The sequence below is a fragment of the Corvus hawaiiensis genome, chromosome 2 (assembly GCF_020740725.1).
Source record: "Corvus hawaiiensis isolate bCorHaw1 chromosome 2, bCorHaw1.pri.cur, whole genome shotgun sequence".
NCBI lineage: Eukaryota > Metazoa > Chordata > Aves > Passeriformes > Corvidae > Corvus > Corvus hawaiiensis.
In genome coordinates, this window is record NC_063214.1 from 103148231 (window position 1) to 103170101 (window position 21871).

At 40.1% G+C, this 21871-nt stretch overlaps 1 protein-coding gene across 4 annotated transcripts in view; it reads left to right on the top strand.

The window, feature by feature from the left end:
• CLCN4 (chloride voltage-gated channel 4) overlaps positions 1 to 21232 on the top strand; it is a 43855-nt gene extending 22623 nt beyond the window's left edge. For all 4 annotated transcript variants that reach the window (XM_048329061.1, XM_048329069.1, XM_048329076.1 and 1 more), the window contains 8 exons: positions 2395 to 2517; positions 4047 to 4253; positions 4345 to 4425; positions 4942 to 5487; positions 7497 to 7683; positions 10662 to 11060; positions 15761 to 15977; positions 17334 to 21232. In XM_048329061.1, coding sequence (XP_048185018.1) covers positions 2395 to 2517; positions 4047 to 4253; positions 4345 to 4425; positions 4942 to 5487; positions 7497 to 7683; positions 10662 to 11060; positions 15761 to 15977; positions 17334 to 17424 — 1851 coding nt within the window. In that variant the 3' untranslated portion in view covers positions 17425 to 21232. The remainder of the gene's footprint in view (positions 1 to 2394; positions 2518 to 4046; positions 4254 to 4344; positions 4426 to 4941; positions 5488 to 7496; positions 7684 to 10661; positions 11061 to 15760; positions 15978 to 17333) is intronic.
• Positions 21233 to 21871: the final 639 nt, after the last annotated feature.

Below are 21871 nucleotides of genomic sequence, written 5' to 3' on the forward strand. Positions count from 1 at the left end.
GTAACCATACATTGGAGGGCATTCTGAGGGATGTGGTTTATTTCAGTGTTCTGAGTTTGTGAAGGATGTTTTCGATTGTGTTCCATCTGTATCTAAACTGGACTGACACCAGATCTGAAATACTGCTTGGTCTTGCAAACTAAAATACAAAGTTTTGCTCAGTTTCCCTACTTGCTTCATCACTGTTGTTTCCAGGGTGAGTCTTTCGAGCTGCTGTGGGAAAGGTTGTAGCAGGATCAGCTCTGCTGGTGAACTGCTTTGGTCTCTGACTCCAGTGTACATGCTCAAGACTTTCACTGCTCCAGAGCCTCAGTAGTGGCATGTAATGGATGAGAAATGAACCGTTTGCTATACTGAGTTACTGCTACTTCACTTCCCAAAGGTTTTCATATTATTAATCATTAGAAACTGCTGCAATTGAACCTGCAGAATGCCAGATATCTGGAAAATGTAACAATGAAAGATGTCCCAAGGGATAAGATTGAACTGGCCATACGGGCTCTTGTGGGGTCCTGCCACAGCACTGTAGGTGTATGTGTGACTGCAGTAACGAGCTGACAGAGTTTTCTTATGACTTCTGAGATGCAAAAGAAGAAGAAGTAAAAAGAAACAAAGTTAATTTTACTCCAGTGAATTTAGAAGCAAAACTACAGCTTTTGCTCAACCTAGTAGGGCCAAATTTCTGTAATGGTGTTGGCCTTCTTTGGAGGTACTCCAGGTTCACACTGACAGAAGGATTTTGCCCTGAGGCAAGATATCCAGAGTTTTCTCTAGAGGAAGAGCAAATATTGTCATAGCTGTTTGTAATTGAAAGCACTAGGAGACGACATTCATGAGACTGTCTTCAGCTGTAGCAACAAAGATCCATGGTTACTACAGCCGGGTGTCAATCACTGCAAGTGTGGGATCCATGACTGCTTAGGGCATTGGGGGATAACGTATTGCTTCAGCATTCTGCTGTCATCAGCAAAGCCATCTGCTAACTTCAGCAAGCACCAGCTTAACAAATTGCCTTTCTTCCAGATATATCCATAAGGATAAGGGTTAGTGGTATCCTTACTGCATTTTCGTTTGGACAGACCTGGAAAAGGAAGCCAGCAAACATCCATACTGTTAAAAGTTGATTCCTTGCAGATTTGAAAACAGGGAGACTTCTCATGTCTAGGTTTTTTATGTCTGGGAACAGGGGTTGGCCAGCTCTGTTAACTGATACAATTGATTAATGCCTGTTTTCCTACTTGATTTATCATAATGTTGATATCCAGGCTGCTGTCCTGCAGAGCAGAGGCAGGGGCCCCAATATTCTTGAGCAGCTGGGATTGCATCCGGTAGGAAGAGTTCACTTAGAGGTGAAGGATTCATACCAATTCATGCACTGAGGTTCATCTCGGTTTTTTATTCTGTAGTGTCATGTTGCTACAGGATATTGGTTGAAGGCTTAAGCTCCTTGTATCAATTTGATGCTGCTGAGTAGATTCTCTTTTGTCCATGTAGGTGGGTTTTGGAAATTTAAAAAAACTATGCCTGTGAGGAGGCAAAAGTATTCCAAGGCAGATTTTAACAAAAGTTTTGACTTGACCATTGGAAAAAGGTAGAAACTTGAAGGTCACTATTGACTATGCTTCCACTATGGCACTGCACAGTCAACCATTGGTAATGATCATTAGCATTCCAATTCTGTCAAAAAAGTAAAGCTGTTTAGTTTGAAGAGAAACTCATTCCTGACAGGAATGATTTTAAAATATTAGGGCAAAAATTACTGAGATGTGTGAGTGGGTTCTGCCAAGCTATGGTGTTTTAAAATTAGTTTCAACCCTATCGTGGACAGCACCATATAGAAATAAAGGACTTATTTAAGGTTTTACCCTTCCTGTTTGTGAACTGAACTGGCTACTGATATACACAGGGATGTTGTTTGAAAAGATCAGCATCTGCATGGAGAACTGACCTTTGAATACTAGCCCTCAGAAAAATACGTATCAGGGAAAAATACATATTCCTTGTCCCCCACCATGGGATGAACACAGCAGATTCCTTCATTAGCTGCCTTTTCGTTACCAATTGCTTTTGCCCTTATGACATATTTGTTTGATGTTTTGGAACTTTATGTGGGTTAGTTAAATTTTTTAGTGCTTGAAAGATGCTCAGTTTAAGGTATTTGGGTCCCTTGCAAACAGACTGTAGGGACTAGGTTAGGTATTTATTAGTACGCTGCTTCTTTCCATGAGTAATAAAATTGTTGGAGTATATAAAGTTATTTGTCCTTCCTGAGGAAAAGCAGCTCTTACTATGTAAATGAAAAATCAGGCTCCACGCCATCATGATCCCTAGTAGAAGTGTGAGATTTGCCAATCTGCATTTGTCTAACAATGTTTGTTACTGTTATTTTTCTAGGGTGCAAGTGCTTACATTCTAAACTATTTTCTGTACATTATGTGGGCTCTATGTTTTGCTTTCCTGGCAGTCTCCCTGGTCAGAGTGTTTGCTCCTTATGCCTGTGGCTCTGGAATCCCAGAGGTGAGTTTCTCTTTGTGCATGAATATCCAAAAAAATCCAAACAACCAAAAAAAAATTATTGCCTTTTCCCATTCCAGAAGTGTACCACGAGATAGCATAGCGACAAGAAAATTGTCTTTCCATTTCATCTGCCTTCATTCCTTTGTCTGTGCTTTTATGGTGATCATCTCAGTTTTTCATAGTAAAAAGTGTTCATATGTCACTGTGACAGGTTAATGCACGTACTTGTTCATTGCCATAGTGTGAATTAAAAATCAACATCTCCAAGAGACACATACTCACTAGAAGTTTATAGAGATTTTTCCTAGGATGAAATTACTTGGGCCAGTTAAAAAACCAGTTATTTTCTAGGCTAGACTCTAAACAAAAGCAAAATAAAAAGAAGGGGGAGGGCTACAAAGCTAAGGTTTCCTAAGCTACTGAAGATGCCCATCATTTGGGATGCCTGAAAAGTGTCTGGTGCACATCTTTTGCTGTGTTCCTGAACACAACATAATGTACATTATGCCAGCATGACAGCAGCCAAAATATTTACTTGATTTTCAATATTTTACACATTGAGCCTCTGTCTATATTTAAGCTGTTAAATGAAGAACCTTGTAATTCAACCAGCAGAGTCATTGAAAGTCTTGGAAATCAGGGCAGTCTTTTGTTAAAAGTGCTATGGAACTGCTGGAATTATTGTTTAAGAATCTGGCAGACAGAATCAGCAGCCCAAAGCTTAGAAATCTTGGCATACTTTTGTTCTTGATCTCTGAGAATCATTCAAATGTTTCAAAAAACCTCACCACAAATAATTTAAAATATTTGAATAATTTCCATGTTTCAAAGTAGTCATGTGTGTCTTTGTTATGTGTTTGATATATTTGTGGTTTTAAAAAGTCTTCATAGTTAACTATATAGCCAGTTTCCAAGTGCTAAATCCCTTGTGTGAGGTGATGCTCAGCTCCAGCCCATTTCCAGGCCTAGAGTCCAAACCCAAATCCCACCCTGCAGCCTGTGTGTCATGCACATGCATTGTGCTCTTTCCTAGCCACTCACTAGCAAAATTAAGACAAAATGTGTAGAAATACGATCTTTTGGACTTTCTCATTTCATAACACGTGCATGCTTTTATGGCACAGGGATTCCAAATAGCTAGAACTTTTTTTGTGTGTTTTATCTGGAAAAAAAAATCTGTCGTTGTTTATTTGCTTTTTTCCTGCTTTTTTAAACTCGAATCCGGTTTAAGTCTGATCTTGTAAGCCAAGGAGATATGTAAGAGTTTCATATTTCTATTGATCTCTGTGAGAGTCCTTACTGCCTGTTATGGGGACCACCCGTAACAGCAGTAAAAGTGTGGTCTGCTTAACCCGTGCTCAGATATTGCTGTGGGAAAGCTGCCCTACCTACAGTTTCTTTCTCTCCATCACTGTCTCTTTTCAAGCAGTCTGCAACTTTTTAAACTCTGCTGGAGTTTTAACTCCATTTGAAAGTTCAGAGTAGAAAAGGTTTCTTCATCTGTTCAACATGTTCTTCCTGCTTTCCAGATAAAAACCATCTTGAGTGGGTTCATTATTAGGGGCTACCTGGGAAAATGGACACTTTTAATCAAAACAGTCACCTTGGTTCTGGTGGTGTCTTCAGGCCTCAGCCTTGGGAAAGAGGGCCCATTAGTCCATGTGGCCTGTTGCTGCGGAAACTTCTTCAGCAGCCTTTTCTCAAAGTACAGCAAGAATGAAGGAAAGAGAAGAGAGGTGAGGTTGGCTTATAAATTTCTAATTTCCTTGTCTGGATACTTGGGGTTTCAAACTACTCATGCCTTGTATGTAAACATTTGCTTTGTAGGTCCTTTCAGCTGCAGCTGCTGCAGGAGTTTCTGTTGCATTTGGGGCTCCAATCGGAGGTGTGCTTTTTAGTTTGGAAGAGGTAAGACCTGGCAGTTCACTTGCTTCAATAAATATATTTTAATTTGATACTTTTCTCCAAGATGACTCATTATTTTTCAAATATTTATATGCCTATTTTTCTTCTAAAAAATGATCTGTGATTACTAGTAATAAGAAATAACCAGATATTTTAGCTTAATCTGAATAGTAGAAGGGCACTGGCTTTCTGGAAACAAATTAGATGAGTAATATGGAAATACATCCCTGTGCTGAGGTTTCTCCGGCCTTCAGCTTGCTAATGCATGGACCAAGCTGTCAGGCATTTCTTGTACTCTCTAGACAGCAACTCTGGATTTAAATTTATTGATTTTAAACTAGTTGCTACTCCTTTTCTGAAATCTGAAAATGCCTTTTCTGATACCTTTGTGAACATGTTCTGGCTGTGGTAAGGGCTAGTGCTCGCAGTAAAGTCAAATGAAACAGATGGTGATGGTAGCTAAAGGAAGCACCCTCTGTCACACCCAGTGAAATGTTTATGGTCTTTGCTTGGTTTTAGGTCAGCTACTACTTTCCTCTGAAAACCCTCTGGAGGTCATTTTTTGCTGCTCTCGTGGCTGCCTTCACACTGAGGTCCATCAATCCTTTTGGAAACAGCCGACTGGTCCTGTTCTACGTGGAGTACCACACCCCCTGGTACATGGCCGAGCTCTTCCCCTTCATCCTGCTCGGTGTCTTTGGGGGCCTCTGGGGGACCCTCTTTATCCGATGCAACATTGCCTGGTGCAGGAGGCGAAAAACCACCAGACTTGGGAAATACCCAGTGCTGGAGGTGATCGTGATAACAGCTATCACTGCCATCATCGCCTACCCCAACCCCTACACCCGCAGGAGCACCAGCGAGCTGATCTCTGAGCTCTTCAATGACTGCGGTGCCCTGGAGTCCTCGCAGCTCTGCGACTACATCAATGACCCGAACATGACCCGGCCAGTGGATGACATTCCTGACAGACCTGCTGGCCCCGGAGTCTACTCTGCCATGTGGCAGCTGGCCTTGGCTTTGGTGTTCAAAATTGTCATCACGATCTTCACTTTCGGCATGAAGGTAAATCGGGCACGGGCGCAGGAGCAGTCGCGAGCGCAAGGCACAGACGGGTTGCCATGGGCAGCTGCTCTCTCTGGCAGGGCTTGCCTGCCTCTGACCTGCCCCAGCCACAGAGCTGTCACTGAGATGCTGCTGGCTCACCTGTAAGCACCTTGCCTTGTGGGCCCCTGTGGCAGCACAGGGATGAGCCCTGCTTTTCATCTGTGGTTTTGTTAAGTGAAAAAGAAATCTGTATGGGAATTTAAACCCGCTCTTGCCAATAAGCAATTTCAAGATGATTCCCACTGCAGCTGTTTCTTAGCTCTCTCATGGACATGGGCTATTTACATTGTTGTTTGTCTTGTTGGATTAATGTCTTAATGTGCCTCAAGGTAGCTATGCTCAAGGAAGTAATAATTTTAAATTTACTATTTTACACATTTAGAGCGTCACAAAAATATAGAAGTGGCTGAAAAGGTCTATTTTTAAATCTTTTTAAGCACTGTATCTTGGAAAAAAAAGAGGAATGAATGAGAAGACTAACTGATGTGTCATTTGAATATTCTGGATTTGCAGCTTTTTCCTTCAACAACTCCTTCTCCCCTTAAATGAGTGATGAAAGGTCCAAGAACAATTTATCCAAGCTTTCAGTATATACCAAGCTGTTTGTGGTGAGCTCTATATATCTGATTAATAGAGCACATAAAAAACAGATTCTGTCTGTCTACAGCTCCCATTATCTGAGCATTTATTTCTGGATCTGATGTCTGCAGACAATGAGAAGTTTTTTGTAGTTATACACTATATTTTATACCATGCTCCGAACTAAAGTATCTCATCTTTCTCTTAAACGCTACACTTGAACTGACGATCCATTTTTAGCCTTTCACTCTAGAAACTGATTTATGGCTGACAGTCCATTCTTATGCTTGTTCATTAAAAGCTTTGGTTCTTTATTTGAAATGTGATTCTTTATTTATCCTATATATTTAAAATCTGTTAGGAGGAATTACCAGTTTCAACCAGTCTGTAAAAGAACAGACAAAATAGCTTTACCCTCTAAATCTAGAAGACTCAATCGAACTTCATCAGCAATGTTAACACTATATGGTGGGGGCTGTAGCATCTGCTGTTATCAGCCCTAGTGTCTCTGGGCCATGCTGATGAGGTGATTAGTTGAGTTCTCTAGGAAGCTCAAGCTACATTTTCAGACTGAAAAAGGTATGATAGGCTTTCCTCTCTGAAAACAACCAAAGCTCCATGCAAGCCCTTGTCACAGATCTGAATTGTCTTCTCCAGCAGGAGTATATCTCCAGCTTGCTGGTTCACTTGACATCTAAGAGGAAATGCACTTAGCCAAGGCAAAGTAAATTTTCATTCTCTTTTTTTCCCTCCCTTCTCATTTCAATACTGTTTTCTAATGATTTGTGACTTGTCTGTATAGCAGACGTCAAAGTAATGATTCGTAGAGCTTCTTGGAAAATATATTGTAAACTGAGATGGAGAATTAGCTGCCTCTGAGCAGTCAGCATCCTTTCTCTGAATTTTTATTCTTCATTTGACATTTAATTTAAAATCTGGTCTGATTTAGCCTGAAAAAAGTAGTAATAAAACCATAAAGTGCTCCATCTGATAGAGGGTGAAATCAAGATATTATTTTTAGTTAAGCCTATGACAGAACCATCAGCAGCTCCTGACTTCCTGCTGAGAAAGCAATAAAGGCAAAGCCAGGAACATCTTGACTTCAAAAGCAAACTATTATTCAGAAACAGCATTTAGCTCCCTAATTCAGTGGGATGCAGCAGGTGAGATTCAAAATTTCTTTAAAAACTGCACTAACATTTTATAAAGCTATTGATACACACGTAACCACATAAACTCAGTCACTGCAGAAAACTGTGTCAGAGCATGGGGATCAGCACTGCAGGCTGCCATGAGGCTATGGAAACTTGGTTCTCATACTGTTAATAAAAATTGTTTGATACTGGTCATTTTTGTCAAGGTGTTCATGTGTCTGCATTTCATTCCAGATCCCTTCAGGCCTTTTTATTCCTAGCATGGCTGTTGGAGCCATGGCTGGCAGGATGGTTGGGATTGGAGTGGAGCAGCTGGCATATCACCATCATGACTGGATCATCTTCAGGAACTGGTGCAGACCTGGGGCAGACTGTGTCACACCAGGGCTTTATGCTATGGTGGGAGCAGCAGCTTGCTTGGGTACGGTCTCTGCTGGTCACTGGTTTGTGTGTGACCAACACTGATGTTTGGGGACATGCTTAGGAGGGCCCTGTGTTTGTGTGAGCTTCTGTTTTGGCATTTCTGGGTGCAACAGAGGTTGAAATCAAAATGTGATGGGCTAAAGAATGGGCAGCTCCTTCTACTGGTTGCTCCAGTGATCTGCCAGGTAGTCAGCAACAGAAAGGTTTGCAGTCATTGATGCCTACTGCTTGTAATCTGCCAAAAAGCACAGAAAAGGAAAGAAAACAATTGAAGTTAGGCTGCAGGTTTCCAAGCAGGAGTATTTTTACTTGCATTTTTTTCATTTGATGTAATGAAATTCACTGTAACTGGACTGAAGCTACTTACTTATTTAGACTGTGCTCTCTCTCAGTGCAGGGAAAAAACATCCCAGTTCTGGCTAAATTTTAAGCTACACAGAGGTAAAAATTCTGGGTCTTATTTTGTCTGTGTGTCACGCTATGATCAACTGAGCTGTATTTTGGTTTTCATTTTGATCATAGGCCAATACTGGATTACACTCAATCAATAGGATTTATTGAATATAACAGCAATGATCTGTTAACTATTAAAGCAAGACCATTGAATAATACCTCACATATCAAACTTCTAGCCATAGATGCAACAAGAATGTTACAAGCATACCATCTGAACATGTTTTTACCTGATCATATCTTTCCCCTTGTGTACTTGCATATTCTATCTTCTTTTGTTGCTGTTATTGATATCATCATCACTGGATGAAAAAATAGTGGAGAGGCATAACACGGATTAATGTCATTGGGTAGGTTTGAAATGAAAGATGTACTCCAGGAAGAGCTGGAAATTCAGATTTGGATGCTCATATTGGAAAAGCAGGATCATTTGTGCGATCAGTATAGAGGAAGGAAGGGTGGGATTTGCTTGAAAATTTAATGTCTGTAATGTAGATATCAACACCTGAGCTTAACTGTCTTGATACCCCTCACAGCCAAAATAGAAAAATGAGGCATGGGAAAGATCTGTATTATCTGGAAATACACATCTTAAACCAGGCAAATGAACAGATGAATTTGGCCTTAGAAGGGCCTGTTTTTATCTAGAGATTGTAAAGGCAATCTGGATCATCCCTGTGGATTTGAACACCTATAGCAGTGTAGACACATTAAAAAAAGCTAGGATGAATCTTACTGTCCAAACAAGTAAAGCACTTCCTCTTATCTTAATGTCCATAAAAGAAGTAATACACCAAAATTTGGCTCTGATGTTGCAGTTGATCTGCTAGTCAGCATAGAATTATAGAAGCATAGAATATGCTGAGTTGGAAGGGACCCATCAGGACCATCAAGTCCAAATCCTGACCATGAACAGAACACCCCAAAAATCACACCATGGGCCTGAGAGCATTGTCCAAATGCCTCTTGAACTCTGTCAGGCTTGGTGCTGTGACCACTTCCCTGGGCAGCCTGTTCCAGTGCCCAACCACCCTCTGGGTGAAGAACTTTTTCCTGATATACCTAAACCTCCCTGACTCAGCTTTATGCCATTTCCTTGGGTCCTGTTACTGGTCACCAGAGTGAAGAGATCAGTGCCTGCCCCTCTGCTTCCCCTTGTGAGCATGTTGTAGACCACAATGAGGTCTCCCCTTAGTCCCCTCCAGGCTGAACAGAACAAGTGACCTCAGCCACTCCTCAAAAGGCTTCCCCTTCAGACACTTCGTCATCCTCGTGTCCCTCCTTTGGGCAGTTTCTAATAGCTTTATGTCTTTTTCATATTGTGGTGCCCCAAACTGCACACAGGACTCAATGTGAGCTGCAATTTCTTCCTCTTTTAAAAGGTCCAAATTAAGGTGCGGTAGTTTTTAATAGTATGGTGAGACATACAGTAGAATGGTCACAGCTTGTACTTAGGCTGTTTAGTACCAAAACCTATCTTGCCTAAAGTAAGAGATATGGAGTAAGTATTAAGTGATCCTTACTCTGGTATTTGCTCTCAGCTTTTTGCAGTCAGAAGTTTAAGGCATTCCTCAGATGAAATTCATATCTGGATTATAGTGTTAAGTAATCAACAATCTAATATTTCTATATGCTGTTAGATGAAAAGCATCTTTTAATGGCCTGTTTCTGATTTTTCTCATCTAAAATGGTGCTGTATTTTGAGACCTAAAAATAGCAGATTTATTACGTTTACCTTTTGAACAGAGGCAAAGAAATGTTACCTAATAATTCAGAGATATATACACGCTTGTCCTCAGTTATGTGATTATTTTTATCCTTTAATGTAAACTAAAGGAGCAAGGAGCTTGCTTATGAAATTAATATGGAAAGAATAGATTGAAAAATACAGCTACAACCCTGCCTATGGCTGCGTGCCGGGATGGCCTCAAACCAAGCTGTACACAGTTCAAACTATATTACTATAGTGATATCAAAAGCAAGGGTTTAAGCTATAATACAGCTCTTGCAGTGGCCCTAAGCTGTTTTAAGGTAGGATGTTGTAACCATGTTGTGCCCAAAGATAATGCTCAGCTTTCTCTTCAGTATGACTGCAATAAATAGGCCGGCGTGAAGGCCACTTCTCCACGCTCCTACCTGCCTCAGCCGTGGTACTTAACTGATTCTTGGAGTCATTTTAGAGGGCTAAATGGCAGGGTTCAATTTTACTTTCTCAAGTATCCATTAAAGCTGATTTTTTTTTTGTGTGTCCTTTCTGGTTTTAAAGCTCTGTCTTTTAGCGTTCATTGTTTGCTTTTCAATATTAGCAACTTTGGCATGAGCAAGTTCACTCAACCTTTTTGATGAAAATTGCAGTAGATGAAAAATACCTTTCTTCAGTGAAATAAGGCTAAAAGTATAAGGACAAAATACTCAGCATAAATAATTACATGCTTTTTTGAGTGTAAGGCTCAAAATTATAAATGAGTTGCTTAGTATGTATACCAGCACTGAGAGAAACTTGAGTCTTTTCCTTGTTGGCAGGTGGTGTTACTCGAATGACAGTCTCTCTGGTGGTGATTATGTTTGAGCTAACTGGAGGCCTGGAGTACATTGTACCTCTTATGGCTGCAGCTGTCACAAGCAAGTGGGTGGCAGATGCCTTTGGAAAAGAAGGGATCTATGAAGCTCACATTCATCTGAATGGCTACCCCTTCCTGGATGTGAAGGATGAGTTCACCCACCGAACCCTGGCAACTGACGTGATGAGACCCAGGCGCGGCGAAGCTCCTCTCTCTGTTCTGACACAGGACAGCATGACGGTGGAGGATGTTGAGACCCTTATCAAAGAGACTGATTACAATGGCTTTCCAGTGGTGGTTTCAAAAGACTCGGAGAGACTCATTGGGTTTGCACAGAGACGAGAGCTGATCCTTGCAATAAGTAAGTAGAGTATCAGTGTGCAAAAGTTTGATTTTGAAAGGAGTTTTTATAAGATAGGAGATTAGCAGTGTTACCTTGAAGAATGGATAAACAAGAACTAAATCTGACTTTTTCTTCAAATATGACTTTTACTGGTTGCTAGGACCTGGAAGCTTTTCTATTCCATCATACCACCTGGCAGCATTTTGTGGGCTTGACCCTTGTGGGTTTTATTTTACTCAAAACAGTAAAATAAAATTCTTCTAGAGACAATAGAGAGAAACTCAGCTCATAGGGCCAGAGTTTTTGTCAGAACCAGATCAAAAGCCAGTGCAGTGCTCAGCTTCTTTCAGTCTCCATGGGCTGCCAGAGGTGGCTGGGGCAGTCGTGAACTTTTGTCACCCAGTGATGAAATACCCTGTGCTTCTTTCTGTTGCTCTGTCTCAGTTTTTCCTCACATGCAGCCTTTTAGTGCTACAGGTGGAAAGCTTTTCAGGGGACAGTGTTTTTTGGTAAAAATGGCTGAATTTTGTCTGGCATCCAGTGGAGAGCTGGCTGGTTGCCTGAGAATCCGAATCCAGATAATTAAAGATTTTGACTGTCATGTCCTTTCCTGGTTGATCTGATGACTAAGTGGGGATTGAAGAACAGGTATATTGGATGAAAGCAAGTGTTCCCACCTTTTCTGGACTCAGGGCATCCAGAACTGCAGAGGCCTGCAAGGCTGGCCCATTGTCTGCTCCCAGTTCTGGCACTCCTGTGGTGTTGAGGGTCAGCTGGGCAGGCAGGCAAGATGCCACCTGGACACGGTTGCCTTGTACTTTGCAGGGGAGTGGAATGTCTGGTATATCCAAATCTCCTTGACTTGAAATTATTCTTCTCTGCATGGTCTTGTTTCATCCCTGTTACTCAGGCACTTTAAAAAGCTGTTGTCTTGGATGGAAATTCATGTATTTTTCGGACAAGAAAATTAATAAATGGAAAATCTGGGTTATTTTTGAAGGTCAATTTCCAGCTCACTTCCCACAAAGCTAAAACAAAAATTTGAAAAAACAGTAGTCTTTAAAGCACATGTTTTAGATATATTTAGCCTACCCTGGGTCTGTCTTTTACACTGCCCATGCCATGTCATGGCTTTAACACTTGGTGCCTTCCAAAGTTAATAGTATTTTGCACCTCCTTTTCAGGAAGGTATGTCAGTGGGAAAATTGCATGGACTGAAGATGCAGAGCCCTCACTTTAAAATCAGAAAGATCAGAGGCTGCTTGAAGCCAGTCAAAGAACTTTGAGGAACTGAGTCTTTGGATTCAGGTCATAAATGGCAGTGTAGCTGAATGGTCTTGCCAGAAGATGTTAGGAAGTGTCCAGCTATGAACTGATAACAAAGAAACCAGTTAAAATTAAACTCAGTAAACATTTAGATCAAAATGCTTTCCTGTTCAAAAATTGTTTCTTTGACAACTGCATTTTTCGGAGCAAAAGGTACTGTCTCCTGATCAGTTCTAATTAAGAGCATCTTTCATAGGAAATGAGACAGAACTTAGATTTAAAATCAAATTGTTATTTTGTTATGTAAGTTTTCCTAAAATCCTCAGCCATCAGTGACCTTTGGTGGCCCTTTTCCCCTTGGGCTGAGTGTGAGTGCTGTCGTTCTGTGCTGACACTATGATAAATGGTTCATCTTTCCAGTATGGTTTGTGTCCTTTTGACTTAAACTCTTGACTTGGTTTTGAAAGACACAGTATATGGTTCCAGTACAGGGCAGGGCAAACCATGCTAGCAACCTTTTGATTGCTAATCCTCTTTCTCTGAAGTTGCTTTGCCTGAATTTCAGAAGTTGTTATTGCTCAGCATTACCACGAGGGTAGCTAATGTGTTCTGAACCGCTACCTCATCTTGCTTCATGGTTGTGATCATACACCAAGTCTCCTTAAGCCATAAAATTACTTACCAAGAGATAAACATCACACATGGTGAAGCATCTCTTATTCAACTGTTCAGGTTCACCTGCTCAGCCTGACAGAGGTACTGGAGTTACATCTCTGAACAGCATAAGCCACATCTGTGCAGCACTTCAGCCGGGGAATGAGGTCTTATGAAAAGCAGAGTCAGGCCCACTCCAGTATCTCTTCTTTCACCAGTATCTCTTTTTTCATGGCATTGTGCCCTGCAGAAGGCCTCCTCAGTTTGAACTAGCTCTGGTACCTCTACATAAGAGCACTTTGCACTTCATAGAGACATGGTTTCAACCAAGAATTTCAGCTCCTTTCTCAGGCCCAATTAATTGTGCATCAGCAGTATGGTGGTCCAGGGAATACTCTGGGGAAGTACTCCAATTCTCTCACACATCTGCCTTCTTGGATGAAGTCAATAGCTGCTGAATCTTGCATCAAATACCTGTTCCCACACAGCTATCTGCCTCATGATTTACCCCTACATAATTTCTTTCTTAGTGATTGGAGCACTGAGCATGCTCTAGAAATGCATCAATTACCTGTAAAGTGAATGGCAATGCCATTTCCAGTTGCTCAGAAGCATCCTCAGGAGCATTGTGTCCTTCCACTGATCCTTGTTGAGTAGGTAGGCAGGTGAGGTGGCAGAGTCACCCTCTGGGAGGAGGTGTCTACATTTTAGATGACACCTACTTTACGATCTTACAGAGGGGAGTTTTTGACATTTTAAAGCTTTTCTTAAATTCAGCTAGCTCCAGAGGCACCATGCAAAAGGCAGAGCCTTGGACAATAGCCAGGTGGCCTGTATGATATGCTTTTTCCAGTGTGGAATTGAGAGATCAACATAGTTGATACAGGCTGTGAAATGTGAACCCCTGAATATGAGAGGCTGTTTCACATTTGGGAGAATTAATTCACTCTCTAGCTATGACAAGAGCCTTCTGCATAGATTACTCTGTAAAACCAGACGTTGTCATCCATTTGCTTTGCTCTTTCTGTTAATCTGTATCTGTTTTTCTTACCCACTGACTGCAGAAATGATCTGCTCTTCTGTTGCACCTTTACTCTCACTCCGCCATCCAGTGAGACTGCATACAAAATCCACCATTTTTCTGATGCCACTGAATTTACTCTGTAGTACTACATCATTCAAATTTCTCTAGGGAGGTGTTTGACATGGAAGAGTGAAATCATGGTTTTGGCTAATCACTATTGTTCAGGGTCATTGCTGCCTTGGGAACAGCAATATGGTAACCAAAATGCTTGGCCCTATTTCTTAGGGTGCAGCTTTGGGAAGGAAATACCTAGCTGTCAAAGGTTTTTATCAAAGGGGGGGAGTTACCTTCAGTTTGATTAATGTTACCTCTTAGCACAGATCATATATATCAAAGAACTATGCAGGCATATTCACACTTGAAATTAGATGCATAAATTGAAGCGAGCTGAGACAAAACTAACATCGTTCCTGTAAATTGCAATAGGGCCTGTAATATGTGGGGTGAGAAGGTTGAGAATCATATACTGTACTGATATTAGGTTTGAGCCAGCACTGCTCCAGTTCCAAATATTACAAGACAACGATCATTAAATGTAAAAAGAAATTGCAGCTGGAACATGTTGGAAGCCATCACTGTCTACACATTACAAGTCACAGGAGCAGGTTTCTGCACTCTGATTGATGGCAGAGAGTTCCAAGAATATTTACATATGCTTTGAGTATGAGTTGCTATACCTCTCAAGAACAGAAGCAACCTATGTTAATTGAAGGTAATAATTTAACTATTTCCAAGAATTTATTAAAAAAAAAAAAGTTAAACCTTCAGAGCCAAACACATTATATGTTCATTCGGGGGAGAGGAAAGTTGTCTGTCATTTGGAAATGTGTCTCATATAATGTTTATGCCCTGTAGTGTTGAGTAGAGATGAGGTAAACACTACAAAGAAAATAAACTACTCCAATGGTAAGTGTTCTTCTTGGAGCATACTTTAAGTGAAGGACTTATGCTGATCATGTAAACTCCAGATGTAGTGTGATGTTCACTTTGTAGTTTGATCAAAGTATTAATGATAGCTTTTGAACTTTTGAAAGTGGTCACATATGTGCTGTTTACCCCTATATTTTTTCCTCCCTTTACTATTTTGAATTACTATTAGTAGGAAGCTAATTTCTTTTTCCTTTTAAAAATCTAGATATACAAACTATTTAAGGCATTAAGTGTAAGCCCACAAAATTTACCCTGCGTGCCAGAGAGGTGTGCTGGTCTAGAACAACATCCACACTGCCCCCGGATCCCTGGAATGTGAATTTGTCTTTCCCTAGCTTTGTGTTCATAAATCCATTCACCATGTCCACATTTTCCCAACTCCACTGAAATGTTTTGCTCCAAGCCAGCTGGGATCTTACACAGCTGTTGACTCCACTCCTTCAGCCATGTAATAAAGTTTCTGTTGTGTTTCTCACTATGGAGGAAATTACATACAGTCATTTGAATTTGACAGAAATTGGATTAGTGAAGTTTGTGAATGCAATGAGCTGCATATTTATTCAGAAAAGCACTATCCCAACCAAGGAAAAGTATGTGTCTGTAAAAATATCACTTACATTTGCTTTGAGGGAGCAATGTCTCAAGGAAATTCAAGTTTCTCCAGTAGTCCGAATTTCTGTGACTTCAGTACGTTGAAGACAAAAACAAACCTTGCTTTCCAAAGGAAGAATTTTTTTATTATCAAGCTTAATTCACTATCTACACCAATCTTTATGTTGCACAGAGAATGCAAGACAGCGTCAGGATGGTGTGGTGAGCAACTCCATCGTGTACTTCACCGAAGACCCCCCAGAACTGCCACCCAACAGTCCCCATCCCCTGAAACTGCGGCGTATTCTCAACCTGAGCCCTTTCACTGTCACTGACCACACACCAATGGAGACTGTGGTAGATATTTTCCGAAAACTTGGGCTCCGGCAGTGTCTGGTCACTCGCAGTGGGTGAGTAGTTGACAGTCAAGTGAATATTTTAATTTTGTCTTACTTTGTGAATGGATGAATAAGGGAACCTCGCCTATGTCTTTCCAGGGCAGCAAAAGAAGTCAGACTTGGAACCAAAATGGTGCTTGCAGGGTGTTATATTTCATTCTGTTCTCCCAAATCCTTAGTGTATTCTCATTTAGATAAATACAAAATAAACTGTTCTGACTTCCACTATCATGCAGTTTTCAACAGAGGCAGATCTGGCAAGCAGTATTGTTTGCTAAGAATGTGCCTGTTTTGAGACATCCAACTAGATCAGATGTTTGTGAAGACTGTGATAAAGGTGTCACTGCAGGAAAATTAATCTGTTCAACTTTCTTTGCTGGATAATGGAAAGGTGTATAAACCAAAGGCCCTAAAATAACAGCTGAAGGAGGTGGGCAAACATGAAATTAGGAGAATAAAAAACTGTACCATGTGGACTAGAAATAACATCCCATAGTTCCAATGAAATTTGAGCTATTGGAGCATCATGGCTCATCCCAGGATCTAGTGATAGCAGGATAGCCAAAACCAGAGCCCTCACTTCCAAATGTGGAAGACTAGAATTTATTCTTCTGTTAAAAAGCCTTTTTGTTATTCAAAAATATTGCATCAGTTGTTACTATCAATGCAGTATTCTCAGCATTAAGAAAATAAGAACCATTACTGGGATGCAGATTTAGATTCTGATTTTAGGTGCCTAGATCTTGAGTTTTAGATCTTGCGTGAAACTAAAGGTTGAAAAACTATTAACAAAGACATGGGTTCAAAATTGAGTGCCTAATGGTCTTCAAGGACTGGAAGTAAAAGCCCTTGAAAACTGAGGGTTATGAAATTCTTGACTCTTGGGGCCAGACATCCCATAGGCCTCATCTTTCTTGACAGATGTAATTCATTTAGGTTCTCATAAATGAGAAATTATCATTTAAATTTGAAGGAATTATGCTGTCAGATAGTGAGAATTTCAGAAATCCTTACTTTGTGTATTACCAAGCACTGATGCTTTGGGTTTGACTGCTGGTCCTCTGCAGCCTGAGCCTAAGGAAACTTATTATTTTGTTGTATGAAGTGTTAGCTGTTGTAGCTCCTCACTCAGTCATGTTCCCAACAAAAAGAGGTAACAAGCCAAAGTATTCCACTTCATTATCATGGCTGGGGTCGTAGAAATACATGAGGTGAGAATACTTTTATAAAAAGATAATAATTGGGGAATAGATGAGATGGACAGTACTGTATGGAAGCACTCACAAAATGTCCCTGCAGCTGAACAAGGAAAAAACCTGGATGATATATGTGATGATTGTTGACCTTTCGTTTCCTTTTCTCCTATAGGAGGTTGCTGGGTATCATAACTAAAAAGGATGTATTAAGACATATGGCTCAAATGGCAAACCAGGACCCTGAATCTATCATGTTTAACTAGACTGGTAAAGAAGAAGAAAGTAACCCCAAAGGAATCCCTTCTAGATTAACACAAAGGCTGTGTTTGGTGTTTCATCTTGCTTAAAAAGAAAAAGGTAATGTATATGAGGAATGGCCTGATATGCCTCTGAAAGAGGGAGTAGATGCAGGACAGCACTTATTTCATGAGGAAGGCAGTTTAGAAGCTCTGAGCAGCTGCAGACATCAAGCTGTGTTTCCTTAATGAGATTCCCAACAGCTCAATTGGAGTGCTGGTGGGCGTAAGCGATGCGGTGCTTCGAGACAAAGAGGCAGGAGCACCAGTGGGAGGCATCAAGGTCACAGTAACTCATGAGGCAGGTGTGAAGAGTAGCAGACACTGTTTATGTACAAACTGCTAAGAGATATAAAGGTTTGTGTTCCAAGCCGGAGAGTGTAGATGAGTAATGTCAATTGCTTTTGTTACTGGAATCATGGCTATTTATTTGCTACTGAGTTATACCATTTTCATGATGGACAAAAATTTCCATATTTTTAAATGAAAGATTTTGTCATCTTCATTTATTTTGTAAATGTTTAATGAATCAAGACTGGAGTTAAGTCCTAGAGAAAAGAGTAAGAGTACATCTCAACTCACTTTAAAATGTAGTGTCCCTTGCTCCCTGCTTTAGTCTTTTGAATTTTATACTGCTTAGCATTTCTGCCAACCAGCTTCCCCTTATTAATGTTAAAATGGGATTTATTTGTAAGAATTTATTATCTCTCTATGCAATTTTGCATACAAGTACTGTAAAATTTAGTATTTTGTGGTTTGCTGTGGTAACTGGAAAAAACATAGAAGCCCATAAAATAGTTTTCAAAAGCACTAAAAGGACAGTGGTATCCATCTCTCATCAGTGTTAGTGACAAGAGATTGAATCCGTCACCTGTCTTCCCTTGTGTACATCACCATTTTTCACAAAGGAATGAAGTTCTGCATTGATTCTTGGTTCTCCACTTAGATCCTTTTTGTTATTACTCTTTCTTGGCATTTGTCTGCACCTGCCAAGAGATTGCTGAAATCAATTTAACAGTCATAGACACTTAATCGTAAGAGATCTACTTTTTATGCACCTGTCAGTCATAGGACTGTGGAATCCATCTCCACAACACTGTGGCTGGATGAGATCAGAGGGACTGAGAATGCAAATGATCACAGGAAAGCTTTAAGTATTTATCTGTTTGCACCAAGAACACAGGATTTAACAGACTCTGGTAGAGACCTCTAAGTCACTCAGGTAAAAATGCTAAATTTTCCTAAACCCTTGTTCTGGTCCTATGTGAGATACAGAGGGTCAACCCTTTAGTCAATACTGCTATCAGTAACAGAATACCAAATTGTACTCTCTGTAACACATAATTCACACTGCCCAGGGTTTGCTTTATAGATGTAAATTTAGGGATTGAGAAAGGTTGCATTCTAACTTAGATGCCCTGAATCCCCTTCAGACCTCCTGGTGCCTTCATTTAGGCATCTAAGACCTCTGGTGTTTTTGTTCAAATTCACACAGATAACTGGTGGTGTTCAGATGGTCCCCATGGACAGAGATGAGCAGTGTCCTTTCATGCCAGAACAGCCTGTTGCTTACTCCAGCCCAAAACCATTCTGTTGATCTATCATGTAGGCAATGTGCATGATTGTTGTGTCCCTGAACTGAGACAACCACTCAGGTGCACCCTGAGTTAGATGCCGAAGCTATATGTCACAAATTCCTTCTCTTATCTCCAGCGACCCTGCTTCCTTCTGGCATGTGTCCCACTACATTCACATGGAGTATGGCCTGAATTGCTGAAGTAAAAGAAACGGAAGTAAAGGGATAATTTTAATCTGTTAAGTACTCTACCTAACAATGGTGTTTGCACCAGACTGACATAAATATACGTAGCTCTGGCCAAAGCCCATGTATACTTTTTGTTAACTGAACAGCTGCAGTACAATGCATTATTAAAGGGACATTGTTAAAACTATGTAAACTATGGAACTGAGCAACCCCTTTCTTCTGAAAATAGGAAATACAACATAATGTGGTTATTTCTTATGTTTTTCTGTCAAGCTGTCAGCAGCCAAACTCATAAAAAACCAACCAAGTCTACAACAAAGCCCATAAGCACTAGATTTCCTCATTTGAACTGAGATGCCATCATAAAATCAGTTCATTCCCACTAAATCCAAGTACGGCTTTATACAATTGTCAGTTTCTACCCATAACTTCTAGATTTTAAGGGATTTAGACTAAGCTAAATAGGCTGAATCTTGAGAGCAATCTCATTCTTGGATTAAAACTGTATGACCATGTTCTACTTTTCCATGTTTGCTAACAGGAACCAATATAGTGTATCAACACTGAAAACCATTATCATTTTGTGAGAAAAAGATGTGGAGTTGCCTGAGGTTAAGGTGGCTATGAATACAAATTCACATGTGTATTGACTTGGATTATCAGGTTAAACTCAGTCTGTGGTTATGCATGGGCATAAACTTGTGTAGTTAAGTCTGTTAATACCCAGAGGGCTGATTAACTGACACCAACAGTCACCCCTGTGGTAGCTTGTTGCCTTGCCTTATTAGCCCACTTAGGAGGAGCCCTTGGGGCTTAAAAACAGGATCCAGAAAATCAACATGGTGGTTTGCAACAAACAACAGAAGGAATTGAGATTTATGTAGTTGTTGTGGGTGCAGTTTGACCCTGGACTATCATCCAAGTAAAAGGCAGATTAATGGGTGTACAGCTCTCTTCTATCAAACACATTCCTTTCTAGATGGAAAGTTTTAAATACCTAAGGGGTCAAGGGAAAAACCTTTGGGCATGTAACCATGTAGTGCTGCTCCTTGTTCCAGTTTCTGTTCAAAATATGTTAAACCCTTCAGAGCAGGGGCTACTATCTGGCTGTCTAGAAATGGCACTCTCGTGGCTAACTTCAGCTGCTTGGTGTTATCATCAAGGCTGAGGCTGGTGATAGAATGACATGGAGGGCTTTGAAACAGGACAGACTTTGCTAATTAGAAAACTTCCTCCATGCCACAGCCTTTATTGCTCTTCCCACTGGTGTCTGAAAGGGAACACCCTTAATATAAATTAATAACATGCTTGTCTCAAAAAATGCAGTTATGATATAATGATTTAATTTATTTCCCCATAACAAGCCCATTATCATGCACTGTATTCCAAAATTTGTCTCAGAAGGTACTGAATAGACTCCAAGAGGCATAGATCTCAGGCTTAACGATTTATTTGAATTTGTAGAGCTCAAGATAGTAATGTAGCGTTATCAATCTGAGTTATGTAAGTATCTTAGTATATACTGCTGACTTGATGCAACCTCAGTTCAGTCCTTCAAGCTGTTGGCTTTGAAAAATGCCCAACTAAACTAAACAGGAGAATAAAAATCTTTGAATGATGCAGGTTCAGTATTGTACCTTTGTTTTGCATGAACTGTGTTCAGTTACATTCAGCTTCTGATGTGTACTTGAAGCAATCTGTACCAGAAAATTTAATAATAAAGTACAGAAATGGATGACATTAGACAGACACATTGGCTGTCTCAGGATACTAACTATTAATTCTTATGCTTTGAAGAAGCAGAAAAAGAATGTTTAAGAATTACAGGAGACTCACTGATTCCGTGTTGGAATGACACTATATTTATGACTATAGTTTTGCTTTGGTTCTGTTTTTTGGGTTTTTGTGTTTTTTTTTTTTAATTGTAGAAAACAGTGTGTGTGTTGCACCTTATAAAAAACAATGTTTGGACTCTATTTTTTAAATAAAACTGACTTACAGTACTGGAAACATTTCTTGGACATCTTATTAATTAGAGAAGTATTTCACTTAATGTCTGTATAATTTTTATGTTTCCTTTTCTCAATTTTATGGATAACTCAAGCCTGAGTTCTAGAGATCTAGGATATCCAATTCAGTTATGGGTTAGGTAATATTAAGAAGGGAGTTAGTAAAGTTCAGTGGACTTCAGAGAATCAGCCTTGAAAGCTGGCTGTTTTATTTTCAGAGAAAAATGTTTTTTCTTCAGCATCATAAATACCTTAGAAAACTAAAAAGATAAGAAAAATGATTTATCTAACCAGGTTATTCTGTCTACAATAATCATTAAACTTTAACACTAGATGTTGCAAAGCCCCTATGATAGAATTTTTGTATATATTTTTCAGTTGTACTTTAACTCAGCGCTAAGATCAAAGACTGAAAATGACAGGTTCAATCATCCCTATTTAATTGGATGAGATATACCCTAAAGCTCTGTCAGAGGCTAAATTCTAGGTAGTAGGAAAGAATATGGGCTTGATCCTGATCAACATACTAACTAAAATGAACATGTCAGCAATATCCTAGTTCAAGTTAAGTGACTCATTTCAGAAGCTGGTGTTGGGAGTCCCACGGCCTTCAACTCCTTCCATGGATTGCTATGCCCTT